The 14954-nt window shown below is 37.9% G+C and overlaps 1 protein-coding gene across 1 annotated transcript; it reads right to left on the bottom strand.

Annotated features, from left to right (window-relative positions):
- Positions 1 to 351: 351 nt before the first annotated feature.
- On the bottom strand, positions 352 to 14851 carry metap1 (methionyl aminopeptidase 1). Its single transcript, XM_059353277.1, has 11 exons — positions 14696 to 14851; positions 13255 to 13306; positions 12643 to 12752; positions 12202 to 12262; positions 6680 to 6771; positions 6507 to 6590; positions 6007 to 6145; positions 5066 to 5197; positions 3124 to 3267; positions 2953 to 3018; positions 352 to 2754 (listed from the first exon to the last, which is right to left on the bottom strand). Exons 1-11 carry the CDS (start codon positions 14810 to 14812, stop codon positions 2588 to 2590), a joined length of 1164 nt encoding a protein of 387 aa, XP_059209260.1. The 5' UTR covers positions 14813 to 14851; the 3' UTR covers positions 352 to 2587.
- Positions 14852 to 14954: the final 103 nt, after the last annotated feature.

Below are 14954 nucleotides of genomic sequence, written 5' to 3'. Positions count from 1 at the left end.
TTTCTGCTAGACCACAGCTGTTTGCACTAAAAGTACCACCAACTTCTGTCCATGGCGTGAATTATCTTGTATTAGAAACTGCAGACTGAATACTAAATAGGCCAAGTTCGGAATGAAGTCATGTTCACAGGTCTGTAGAGTCATGTGTGTTTTATAAAAGTGAAGCTAAAGCAATAGTATCAAAATCAAATCTCAAATAAAGTTTAGCCTATCACTTTATTACACTGGGTTGAAATGGAACCCAGATAGTCATTTCCAGTAATAAAAGCCTGTTGAATTAAACCACTTTTGGGATTTAGATCACAAGCCTATGCAAATTCTCAAGACACAGACAAAGTCACAGACACACAGTTACAGAAGAGTCATTTATTACTCCATTAGAAGAAATACAAAGATGGCAGAGAAACTGTGATCACATTAGTCCTCTGAAAATGTAGAAAGAATGAATGCTGCTCACACCAGGAAACTCCGCACGTCAAGGTAAATGGTGACTGTCAAGATGAGGGGGAACATCAGTTAACGTGCCTTCAGATATCCGGCGTGTTTGAATTCCTAAATTCACACATTAAGGCTCAATTTGCTACACCAGGGCTATTGGAAACATGAGACACTGAAAGAGTATTCCTCATAGCAGGATTAACAAGCTCAGCATTTGAACAACGCTCAATGTCGTCAGTTTCATTTTGGATATCTATGTAGATGCTCTGTGGTTGCGTCACAGTTCTCTTGGCAACCATGGCTGACGTAATCTACTGGAAAACTGACTGTGCACTAATAATAGCCACATTCAGGATATATCAAACGACCTACAGTACCTTTACTGGACATGTAAGTGATAATTGAGCTAGTAGTGTGATTAAATACCGAACAGACTGGCATGAAGCATCACATCAATTATTATTTTGTTTTTTTAAACATTTTGGAAACATACTGATTCTGCTTTCTTATTAAGAGGTAGATGACAATAACTCTCTCTATTTTTGTCCATTAAGTGAAGCTACAGCCAAAAGAGGTTAGCTTAGCTTAGCCTAAAGACTGGAAACAGGGCTGGCTCTGTCCAAAGGCAACAAAATCCACCTGCCAACACATTTAAAGCTAATTGACAAGTCATATCTTGTTTATTTGATCCATTAAAAAAAACTGTGAAAAGTGTAAAAAAAAAATAAAATAATAAAATTGCAGTTTTACAATGGGTTACTTGGTGGTCTATATATCTCAGCCTGGCAATCATGACACCAATAAAAATGACAAATGGAAGTTTTTTTCACTTCGTTTTTTGAACAGATTATACAGATTTTAAGCGTTAATTCAATTTCTCAGGGTGCTAGTAGACATTTTTTCAAAAAGCCACACGAGCGGTTTGCTTCTGACCCCAGTCTTTATGCTACGCTAAGCTAATGGTCTCCTAGTTGTAGCTACATATTTAAAGGGACATACGAGAGTGGTATTGATCTTTTCATCTTATTCTGGCTAAGAAAGTGTATTTCACAAAATATTTAACTACTCATTTTAAATATATCTACTGTAAACTCTTATTTTTGTGTTGCCTGTAATCTAAATTTAGTCCAGTGTGTAAGATTGAAGCCTCTTTTACAGACAAAAATATTCAACCGTCATTGCCCAAGTGCCCATGGATGTTCAGCAATGTATCCACTAATATAATATTAAGTAACACCAAATATTTCATGGTAAGAATTTGATTAATTTTGCTCAAATACATTTGGAAGTCTAGAAAAGGCAAAGTATAGTGTGCTTGCTCTATTGGCCCATAGTTGGGGATGAGCCATAGAAGAGCCAGGTATTTTAATACAGGGAAGTCAAACTTTTTGGCTTCATAGGCTAGTAAGCAACTTACATAGGAATGAATGGGCCAAAAGCGAAGGCAACATTGTAGACAGCAGTGGTTTTTGAGGCCATTAAATACATCACAACATTTGAACAGGGAATTTTTTTTTCCGCTAATATCACCTAAATCCAACATACAGTTTCTTTAAATTAGGTACGTTTTTGAACTATATCTACAATAGGCTTTGAGTTGCCAGTTGTTGAGGTTGTGAGACTTGTTGATCAAGTTTCCAGGAACCCTCCTCTGTCTCAAGTATTGCTTATTCTTTTCCGTCCATCTCTGGGAAATTCATATGAAGTCTGAAGTTATCAGAGGGTGAAAGAAAAGAAGCAAAGCATGGCGTACTAGTTGGATTTGCCCTGAGCTCCACACACCACAGACAACAACTAGCCAGCCAGTAAAAAATAAAAACTCTGAGGTCACAGCAGGCCTGATGTCAAGCCCGACCACTAAGAAACACTAAATCTCATAAATACGTTCATGTTTCCTTCAGAGGATAGAGTTTTCACTAATAAAGCGATCCACGTTTGATATAAGACACATTCAAGTACTTCCATTTAATTTGAGGAACCGATATTTAATTCAAAGAACAATGAGAACCACAGTTAAACTGAGCTCTAGGAGTGGTGCCTCTTGTTTCAGATGCATGTGTGTTTGAATGTGCATGTTTGTGTGTGAGGCCCAGAGGTGCTGGGTGTCTTGTGTCTGGAACTTCCAGTCCTTGGTGCGTTCAAGTCCAGCCTACATTTGGTTAAGGAAATGAGCGCGACCGTTGTCCTCCAGGCGGCGGGTGAGAATCTCGCAGCCGGTCTCCGTTACCAGCAGGGTGTGTTCGAACTGAGCCGAGCGCTTCCCATCTCTGGTCACCGCGGTCCAGCCGTCAGGCCACGTCTCGTCTTGCCAGCCACCTGAGACATGACACAGAATAACACACACACATGCTCGGCTTTGGCTTAGACAGCATCAATTAAACAGAGTTGTAGAAACTAACACCTCTGGCACACACTCACTGGATACCTGATGAGTTGTTTTTAAGATTTTAATGACCTGTTTTAAAGCATGACTGGGTCTGCTATTTCACACATCATTTAACTCCTTCCACTCACCTTCACATATCATGGGCTCAATGGTGAACACGTGGCCAGGCTTCATCACTCCAACTGCTTTGTTTTCTGGGAAATTAATGAAAATAGAAATCAACCTGTTGTAGGAGAGCGTGGAAGAAATTCAATAGGAACATTTTCGGTTTGTTTGAGGGCAGGAATGTGACTACTCACTGGCATAATGTGGCACATTGGGAGCAGTGTGGAAAAGTCTATGGATACCGTGGCCGCAGTAGCTCCGCACCACAGAGAAGCCGTTAGCTTGAGCGTGCTTCTGAATGATGTTTCCTAATTCTCTGTAGCGAATACCAGGCTTCACTGTTAAAACAAAAAGGAAGCATGAGCTAAGCATGAGTTATAGGCCTGGGAAAAACATTTTTTTTAATAAATTGAATTACCAAATCTCCCTCAAAAGAAATTTCTTGAACAAAATGATCAGGCCTTTACAGTGTTTTGAGATTCCTGCTAGACCGCCTCGTAAGTACTGGTGCATGCAATTTATTGGAATTGTTGTTCCCATGCAGCCACCACTGGACTCTAATTCTATAAGTAGTAAAATACTAATATAATATTAGTCTAGCCTGATCTTTAACTGCAAAGGTGGATTTAAACAGAATTAATTAACATGCAAAAAGGGTGGACTTAAATGTCGATTTAAAATGTGAAAGTCAATGTTGTCAATGAATTAGGCTCTGAACTATTTGGTACAGCCTTATTTAAGAGTTAAATCATTCTTTAGTGCCATTTTTTTTATGAGGACCCATTACAGAAGATTTTACCAGTTTTTCCATGTCAGCTTAAATATTGATATTGAAAGTCCATTCTTGACCTTGGAAACGAGTAAGAAACAGAAAAATACTGTATCCAAAGTCAAAAATAAGCGATCAATCTCAACACTCAGTGCTCCCTGGTGGACAAGCTAGGTAATGGCGAAAGTTTCTAAATTAATTCAACTGCATGTTCTGCATTTCTGTACTGCAAGTTGTTGTTACTCGACATATAATTTATTTGTTTAGTGATCAGGGAAAATGCATGGACAAAATATTGATATTGTGATTTGATACCATCTTAGATTCTGGATATTGAAAATCATAATATGGCATAATCATTGTCCCTTTCCGATTTTGAAAGGCTGCCTTACAGTAAAATGATGTATAACCATAATTCTGAAAAAGTAATACTACATATAACTACAAACCTACATTCAATTGAATATGGTACAAAGACAAGATATCGAATGCTCAACCTGGGAAAACTATTGTTTTCATTAACATTTTAAAGTGTCCCAACCTTGTGCTTTTCTGGACTCTGGACTTTTCTGGACTATTCTAGCTGTTTTATTACTCGTCTTTACTCACTAAGTTAATTATAACAACAACATTCCATTGAAAATTATTGATTAAAAAGCTCATAAATAAATATGAATAATAAATACGCATCAATTGGCAACCTAACATATCGTCTCACTCGATAGAGGTTTTGGTCAAATATTTTGTGATATCTGATTTTCGCCATATTGTCTAGCCATAGAGCACATTAGTTATTTAATGCTAACACTTTTCAATAAAAGACATGCAATTTTATATTGTTTCAGACCATTATTATTAGCTATTCAAGCTATTTTAGAGATAATACATAAAAAAAAACTTCCAGAAAGTCTAAACAAATCCTACAAAAGCTGTCCAGTGGGGACCATTAGATCTGGCAAAAGTCACTGATGCTCTCCACATTGATTTAAGCTTCATATACAGTCATAGAAATGTTTTTAGGCAACCCTTGTTTTCTTCAATTTATTGTTCATTTTCTTGATAATGAGTTTGGTTATTATCAAGAAAACCATGGAATGGCTGGATATCAGCTCTTAAATTAAACTCTTATTAGCTATTTTTGTTGTTATCATTATATTTGTCCAAACAAATGTGCCTTTAGTTGTACCAGGCATTAAAATAATTAAGACATTGAAGAAAAAGGGTGGTCTAATAATTTTTTCCATGACTGTATAAGCCTTAAAATGGGTTAAATGACTGCACAAAATGCAGTAAGGGTGAAGATATAGAAGTGCAGTGATCTGCATGCACACATCAACACTACAATGAAGCAAAGCTGGGATTCCTACCAGAGTCGATGGCTTGCATAAGGCATTCATATGTTGTCTGAACCAGTTTCTTCGCTTCTTCATCCACATCGCCGACATAGAAGGTTTCATTGAGGTCACCATGGAAACCATTGTGGTAGACTGTGATGTCCACTGCATGAGAGTGAGAAGCCACTGTGTTACATGACAAACTAGATTCTATTATGTTTAACACAAAGAAAGTTATGTTATGAATAACCTGGAACATGATGAACAAGGATATTTACAAAGCAAGGCCAAACTAAATTATTTTGACTTTTATTAAAAATTGCTGATGAAATTGGAATTGCTAGTGGGCAAACTGGGACCGTTTCCCACTTAAGGAGAAATATAGAGAGCAGTGCATCTGACAGGCTAATCCCTACTGCTAAAGGTTAATGAAACAATTTGTCTTGTCGGACCACGCAGCGAGAGATGAGTTGTTGGCAAGTGCTCCATCAGACACTCTGAGGGGAGTGGCTGATGGAAGACATCGCCTTAGCAGAAATATTCATAAAGAGGCTAAAATTGGGCAAACCCCCGCTGACACCATTTCAGGATGCTGGTACAACCATTTGTCATGGAGGAGGAATCTTTTTTTCTCCTCTCAACACTCTTTAATAAAACATTTCCCTCCATCCAAACTTAGATTAACTGTTTCTATGACTTGGTTTGAAATTGAGAATATGACAAAAGTAGAAAAATTGAGGTGTTTAAAAGCTAATGGAAACATCAATGTTGGGTTTGTTTGCTAGGGATTTTACATACAAAGATTTACAAGACTGTCGAGAAAAAAACTGGTACTGTATGTCATTTATTTCCAGTTAATTCTAACATATAAAAAGTTATAACAGTAAAGCAATCACAGATATGAGAAAAAAAAACAGTTGGAAAACTGGCACTCAGGTACTAAAATCATGTATTGTGTCGTGCAATGAGCCTACCGTTCAGGATATCTCCTTCTTGTAATAGTCTTCTGTCCGGGATGCCATGGCAGATGACTTCATTGACAGACGTGCAGCAGGACTTGGGGAAGTTGTAATAGTTGAGAGGGGAGGGGTAGCAGTTCCTTGCTATGCAAGCCTAAAAAAAACAATGTATGTGATATTCTTGAAAGGGTTGTAGAATGCTGCAGGGATGTTATCATTGCCCTGAAATTTTTCCATTTTTCCAAGACATTAGACTATAAAACTACAGTTGTTGGCAACTGTCTTTTTTAAGACATGTAGATAAATTATCCAAAAGTATAGAGTGCATGGATTAAAGTAAAAAAAGTCTTCTGACACGCTACAGCCAAGTCACGCGTCAACCCGAGTATCTACTGAATCATATTTCTGCATCATATTGTGTTTGTGTGAAGACTTTGGCCCAATGTTTGGGTAAGAGAGGACACAACATCCCACCCTATATAAAGTGTGTGTCTTTGTGTGTATATATACTGTACCAGATGGACAGCATGGTCGATTTCTTCTGTTGTGGCCCCTGGTTTCACCATCACAGCTGCAATGTCTAGTACCTCTCTTGCCAGCTGCAAATAACATCCAAAACCGAAATGCATTAAATGGAAAAGTAGAAGTGCATATCATGACGTTGTGACAGCAAAGACATTTAACTTACCTTGCACACTACTCTCATGCCTTCAATGTCCTCAGGACAAAGGATCTTGATCTGTGAGGTCCCCTTCAGAAACTGCTCAGACTCAGATATCCCTGTGTAAAGAAAGCAAGGACACAAAACTGGCATCAGTTTACATAATTACTGCATCTTAAGTGAGAGATGACATTGTTTTTTTGTTAGTAAGAAGGAACAAGAAATAATCACCCACAGAGTTCCCACACATTTTCCAAAATTAAAGCACTTTTCGAGAAGCACGAAGGTGCATTTTCAAGCTTTTTCAGCACCTTGCAGCTGTGGTAAATGACACATTTACCTACAGTATACTGATTATTTTTCTTCTTCATCATATTAAATTCGATGTCATTAGGTTATCAATAATCAAAATGATGTTTCTTGACAGCATTCTACAGAGGGATGATGAATTAAAGTTAATGCAACTAAGTTTCATGTTTCAAAATGTGTTGGCTGTTTGTAAGTACAGTTGGCATCCAATATTACCCAAATTCAAGCATTTTCAATCACTGTTCAAACTCTTAAAAGGCAACATTAAATTGTTTTAAAACTAGTGACTATTCATTTTTAGCAGTACGCCATGTGGATGGATTGTATGAAGCCACTGTATCCACCATAATTCACTTTTACCTTCTGTGATGTCTGAGTCCTGGCAGCTTCAACAGAGTGCATGATTAATACGACTCCAGAACAAGAGTACATGTTTGTCAATTTAAAAAAAAAAATAACAAAAGCTCATCTGTAGCCAAAACATTCTGTTTAATTAAGGCTACATCTACACAGAGCAAAAACCAAGATTGGGTTGACTAAAAATAATAAGAATTGTATTTCAGTTAGTCATTGTTTTTTTCTTTTTTTACTGCTTTAAGCACCACAAGCCAAGATCCATCTAGTTCTATTATATTTGAGAGAATATAATATATAACAGGCGATATCTCCAACACTCAGCAAATCCCATCTATTTATCAATCTATCCGAAACAATTTGAAAAGGGGACTAGATGATATCACAAACACGCTCTGCTACTTGTTTGATAAATCTGCATAAATTCCACCCATTCAGACTGCAAAATGCTTCTAAAAATGACATTAAAAAAGTAAAGCGTTGCCTTTATGTCTGATTTGTGTCAAAGCTATTAAACTCCTTGCTTTAAGATTGCTTGAGGCATGCAGTGTCGACATTTGATTGTCTTTTAAATCCCTCATCAAAATTCATCTTTAACTCGAGGCCTTTTTCTTCTAATATGTAAGCGATTAAAGCGCTATTTTGTTATGACATTCTTTTGACTTAAATCCCAAATTTCTAAGCAACGTAAAAGCATCTTGCAGTGCGATGGTACTATAGATAACTAGCTGCTGCTGCACAGAATAAGCTACAGCATCAGCACCTGAGCAGAGGCTGAACCCAATGACACTCGCACTGTCGGCTCAGAAGAGCAGAGAAGGACTGTTAGTGGTATATGGAAGCACAGGTGTCAGTGCAGTCAACACATCAGACTACCTGCAGTTTAAATATAGATTAAATGAAATCATATGTTTCTTGGAAAAGCAGATTCCAACACTATATAAATGTTGTCCAATGCACTGGAGTCATCAACAATTCACTGATCTATAATTTATCAACTCAACAACATGATTGCTGGAAGAACATGAACAGTTGCCTAGCAACTCTGACTTTCGACAGGTTTGTGTACAAGTCAAGTGCAGCCCTCCTTCTGACCTGCAGAGCCGACAGCGTGAGCACAACAATCAATCAGACTTACTTACGCTTTGCTACAGCTGCTCGGAAAAGAACAAAGGTATAAGAGCCACAGTGCGCACATTAGAATGTTTTTATAACAATATGGTCCACCATGTGGAAATTGCTGATGCTGGACTACACACACACACACACACACACACACACACACACACACACACACACACACACACACACACACACACACACACACACACACACACACACACACACACACACACACACACACACACACACACACACACACACACACACACACACACACACACACACACACACACACACACACACACACACACACACACACACACACACACGAGAAAGGAGAATCCAGATGGTTTGAGTTGAAGTTAAGTTTGTCAAAATATTACCCAATATGGCTCCTAAACCTATACATACTTTGTCATTGTATGTGCATGAATCAAGAAGGTCCATTCTGTCTGCACAGAACAAACAGAAAGAGACAACTGCTGCAGATCGACCTTGGAGGCTAGCTGTCATTGTCTGGTAAACTCAGACAATTAGAGCTACTCATGAATAGGGCGGCACAAGAATGAGTTCTTAAACCAGGAAGTAAGTTAGCATTTTTGCGCCCTAGGGTCTATCCTCTCAAACTCAGTGAGGATTTTTAATGGGTTGGTGGTTAAATGCCTCAAATAAGGCCCATGGCTAAAACAAGCTGAAGAGGTTTTTGATGTACGACATAAAATACATTGGTAAATACCCCACTTGTGAATTTTTACGATTTTTCGTGGCCTTAAAAACGCGGTTGCTAATAGGTGGCTAAATGAGACTACAGTGGTGGTCGGGGACATTAAACATCATCACACCTTGGACATGGACAGGAACTGTCTTAGTCCACCTCACAGCCTCTAGTCGTGTTTTCCAGTGCTCTTCCAAACATTTGAACAAAACAATAAGCAGAAACATATTTGCCACAGATCTTATTTACTGCAATGATCTAAAATCAAATGCAAAAATCCGCTAAAAAAATCCTGCAAAAAAAGGCTTGACCTACAAATATGTAATTTCTTTAGTCTCTATTGGAGAAAAGGTTGAGTCTGTGTCCAACAGTTTTAAATCATGAGGTCATTTTTAACTGAGAAGAGTGCCTGTGAAGGGTTTAGACATTTCTTTAACACGCCTCCTTATAGGTTTATTTTAGGCAATTATCAATATTTTACAGGTTATTAAAAAAAGCAAGTTGAGCTCAATAACAGTGCCACATTAAAAAAACATTATCCTGTAACAATAGTGCTTCAGTCTCCGAGAAGACGTCACAGGGGAATGAAAGGAGACTGTAACCATGACTACCTGAGTATGGATCTATGCAGTCAGATGAGCGATGTAGAGGTTGCCATGGTTGCAAAATGAATGACTTGCCCAGAGAAACAGATGTTAATAAGGAGGGTTACCATTATAGGTGTCTGATAATTAACATAAAAGAGGCATGAAAACAGTGTGACAACAGGCCTGCCAGCTGGTTTTACTCTTCCCTACAGTAAATCTGAAACCATTATATGGGAGGGATATTTTTATGCTGTTTGGAGTTAAATCAATTCCAGTTTAAGGTTTAAAATATCAGCCTGGAAAGAAAAGTAATCAGGATAAAGGTACCTCCATATCATTTTAATGCTATTTTTCTCCCATAACATGTCGTCTTTCACAATAGTGGAAAGAAAACATCCAAAACAATAATTCCTATATTTGATCCATTTGCACCTGTAGATTTCTCCTTAATTCACTAAAAGCTAATGTTCTGTTGCATAGTGTAGTACCACAGACGTAGTCTAATCCCCTTCATCACAGGCGTCGTTAGAAAGCTCCCACTTTACTGCACAATACAATGTGTTTTAAATATTCTATATTGTAGCTACGAATTAGATTCAATATTTTGTTTTCAAATAGGAATTTCCATTAAGAATGTATGAAATCTTTCAAGGTTTTTTTTCTCAAAATTATGTTTTCCTCATGCTCTGAGCCATAAATCTCAACTTCAGCTACACTTACAGACACCAAACTTACCAGTTTTATTCCCCAATATATCAAACATTTTGTTCCTAAAAACATGATAGCTTTTTTAATGGCTTTGGATTGTATTTTCTGATTTATGAAATGATAAAAGGAGATGTCCCAATTATATCAACAAAATAAAACATTAACTGAAATTTGCTTTATCCAATGTTGAGATGTATGTCCTGGAAATATGTAAATGAGTGCATATCTAATGACTTCACACCTCATTTGTATGTCTAAACATAACATTTCAGAAAACTTGTAATGCAAAAAAATATTGTACAAGTTGTTAATATATAATAAAATAAGTATTAAATCCTGTGAAATTTTAGGCCAATCCTACGGAATATTTTCTTATTTCAATGCTTGTGAGATTTCCTTTTTCTTTGATCCATCAAAATGTTGCTGCAAAATGTGCTACAATCTGCCAGAGATTTTTAACACTGTATCCTACCAATGCATTTACTAGACTAGGCTTAAGTTTCGCTGGTGCAACCGACATGAAGGCCATTCTAAAGACTGGCTCTGACCGACTTGGAGCCCAGTTGGTGCAACCCCCTCCTGGTGACATGCAACCGCATGCAGAATAGACTCTATATAAATAGATGCACTTAATGTGTGCAAAGTTCACAAGCCCAGGTTCTGACCAGAAACATTTCATCATACCATCATTAACAAAATGTGCTGGAGTTAGTACAATGAGTGTATTGGTGATCCGCTAGAACAGAAACAGAGGGAGAGTTGTGTAGAAGAAGATGACAGTGTGCCAGCGTTGCACATAGGGTATGTGAGTGGAAACACATCAAACATACCAAGAATAATCAGGAGGGAAAAACAAACTCTTTTTTTTATTTTTTTATTTCTATTTTAATTTCTTATTTTAATGTTTATTGTAACCTGTTGCTTTTTGGGAAAGAGTTTGTTTACTGTTCAAACCGTGCCATACAGTGTTGTGAAATGATCCTTGTTTTTATAATTAATATAGTGTAAAAAGTTGCCAGTGGGCAACTGTGGTCTTTTTCAAAATAAATGAAAAGAAACATATCCTTATGCATGTGCGTTTTCTACATGTGGCGGTCTTGTTCTTTATTAAGTTCTATCTTCAGCATTACCTACAGGGGTGCAGACACTCAGACTGTCCTGAGTTCTTTAGCCTACAGCACAAGGCATGAATACTTATCTGTGTATTCATGCAAGAAGTTATACATAACACATGCATGGATGACCACTTTGTCTATGGACTGTCCTTCAACAGCTTGGAACTTAGAATGTGTACTTGTATATTATCAAATGTATGCCATCAATAGTTGTTTTGTAGAAGTCACCTAAAAATTCTATGGTTGTAGTGAACACCTGCATTAGTCGATATTAAGCATATTAGATGACATTCACCTTATTGATTATTGCCGGTCAATTTTAGACAGAACAGTCCGTTAAAAACAGTTTAAATTTTATAGTGAAGATTTCTTTGTTTCCATGGCATAAAAATGGGAATTAATAACAAAAAAACACACAGAGAAAAACATTGCATCTGCAAAATAGTTATTATAAACATTGATATCGGCCCAGAATTTCAAAATCAGTGCACACTAAAAATAAACCAAAATAGTAGTTTTCTGGGGAAAAAACCCCACCCCATTCAGTTTTAAATAAGATACAAATATCTCCAAAGTGGATGATGTGTCAATATGATCAACTTAAAACAACTTTCCTTGAGAAATAATAAACATATTTACCTCTGGGATGATCAGCATAGTCAGGTCTTTGTATGTCACCTGGCACGGGCCTCATAGGAGTCTATACCAAGGGCACGGAGAGGACACATGTTATGGAAATCACATAAATCAGCACATTAAAATGTTAACATTTACTGCTATGCTCTGTTCTTTTTAGATACATTTGGTGTTATAGGTATACGAGCCTATTTTGGATTAAAGAGTTATTATACAATGTCCCAAGCCTCACAGTTGTCTCACAAGAGAGTAACTGACATTTAAAAAATTGTGGTACATCAATTAAAAAAGGTCATATACAGTTGCTACCATTGTTACAGCACTAAATTATCAGAAAGTTTAGTTCTACTGTGTACATATCACATATGTCTGTACTTGACTCTTCTTTCCATTTAATGTATCATACATGGCAAATATGCAAGTTTTTGAACAGTTAGAGCTTACCAATGGATAGTGAGGGTGTAGTTTTCCTGTGTAGCGGTAGCCCGGCCATGGGTCTGTGTTGATGTCCTTCTCCACACAGTTCTTCGAATCATTTTGGTTCTTGTCCTCCTCTGACAAAACACAGCACATGGTATCTGAAGCATCTGGCACCACTGTGTCAGCTCACACACAAGGAATATCATCCATTCTCAACTCTCACAACAGGCCCTAATTGAACCATTGCATATGTTCAATTATTAAGGCTTGGCAACATGTCCATTGTGATATAAGACTAGACATTGTCTTGGATTTGGGATATTATAATATGGCATAAATTTGTTTTTTCCAGGATTTAAAGGCTGCATCACAGTATAGTGATGCCATTTAAAAAAAAATTCTAGCCATTTTATTCTTTGCCTTTACCCACTTAGTTGTTATATCCACATTTCTGATTTTAATATCAAGGTATTTGCTAAAAATCCTAATTGCCCAGCCTTGATTCATAAACTGAATGAAACCACTAGTGAGAGACCGAATCAGTGAGCCGATCAATGCCCCTTTTGGAATAAGAGGCAGATTATTTATTATAGCATTTCACTGAGAACAGAACTGACAATAATTAGTCGTACATACTTGCTTTTTTGTGCAGCAACTTATGAGACACCCAGCTCCCTTTGAAACATTCCTGGAGATTAAAAAAAAAACACAGACAGAAACGTTAAATGGGGATAAACAATGACGGATACAGTGCAAATTATGCAAAAGTCAAATTAACTTATGTCTGACAATCACATGTATGGTCACTGAATTCAAAACCCATTCAAATCCAACCAAAAAACAAGGTTACTTGGCTGCACACTGGCATACTGCACCATACACCGTAGAGACTTTCACAAATGTCTCTGTATGTAACCTGGACACAATCCCTCCTCTACAATGTATTGCTAATTGCAATGGTGTTTGTGTCTTTATTTGAAAGTTAACAGCAGTGAGAGAGGGGAAGTATAGAAAGCAGGGTCATGTTGCACAGCCAAAAATGCAATCACAGCAAAAATCTCTTCTAGGGTCAAATACCATGCCACCACCAGATCATTTAAACAGCCAACCAACCCAACTATTTATAAAACTTTTGACTCAGAGAACATTGCAGAGCTCTTCAGCAGAGGGAGTGATCACTGTAGTTTAATGTTTAATGCTTTATTGGCAGAGACTTTTTCCAAGGTAGTGTCTGCTGCAAGAAAGTCCAAAGTAGCACCTGAGCAGCACCAACAAACTTCATCAATAGGAAATCAACTCTCACTTGCAATGCACACAACTTGTAATAAGCTTTATGGTATTTAAGTTAAAAAACAATTGTACTGACAGTGGGGCTGTCAGTACTAAAAGTTGTATGTACTGCAAAAAAAAAGTCATGCTCAGCTTATATCTGTATAAGAAGTGGGGAGCAGCTTTGGTTAAGGCCTTGGGGGCTATAGCCAAGTATAAGGTCTCGTCATTAGGAAGTCCATCTTTAAACTGACAGCTTTTTGACTGGGGTTTGCTCTCAAAGGAGACAAAGTACCAGGGTCAGACGTGAGGGTCAGACATCGTGACAGCAATGCTCTGTCACGCAACATTAACTCTGTGGCACCCAACAGCTCATCATACTGTTCTCTTCTACTGAAATAGATATACATTACAGAATATATATTATTTTATATATATGTACGCAGTTAGCAAAATAACCAGACACTGTATGCTTTTCATTTTGAGCAGAGACGTTAGGCTATTTCACTCACTTTAGCCAATCAGCCAACAGTTAGCTAGCTAAACGTTTTCTCTCGGCCTACAGTTATGGATATAACTTGACAGCAGTTATAAACACAGATTGCATTATTCATCCTCTGCAATCAATATTACGTTAATATCACACAGCCAGAAAGCACCGGAAAACAAATTGGTTATTAACGGTTTACAAAGCACCTACACATGTCTACCTAGCCGGCCAGTTAGCAGCCTCGTGATAGACAGAGGGCCCTGGGTGTGTGGCAACAGCCCACATTTAAAATTTAACAAGCCGAAAAAGCAGCACTACCTGTGAACAGAAATAGGAGCCTTGAATGCCAAGCTTGATACATGTGGGACACTGAAGTTTAGCGTCCTTGCTGCAGCCCTCAGTCTCACACTCCCTTCTAGCCTCGGTGCTCGCCATGCCTTCGTCTGCAGGAGGTGGAGCCGCAGAGGAGCAGCCAGCCAGCGGCGCCACACTGCGCATGTCCGCGGCGGGGCCGTCACGTGGCACAGCCCGGTCCAATCAACTGGAACTTTCCGTTATTATGCTACTTAAAAGCTCC

The sequence above is a fragment of the Centropristis striata genome, chromosome 16, assembly GCF_030273125.1.
Source record: "Centropristis striata isolate RG_2023a ecotype Rhode Island chromosome 16, C.striata_1.0, whole genome shotgun sequence".
Lineage (NCBI taxonomy): Eukaryota > Metazoa > Chordata > Actinopteri > Perciformes > Serranidae > Centropristis > Centropristis striata.
This window is presented reverse-complemented; position numbering and strand designations above follow the sequence as displayed.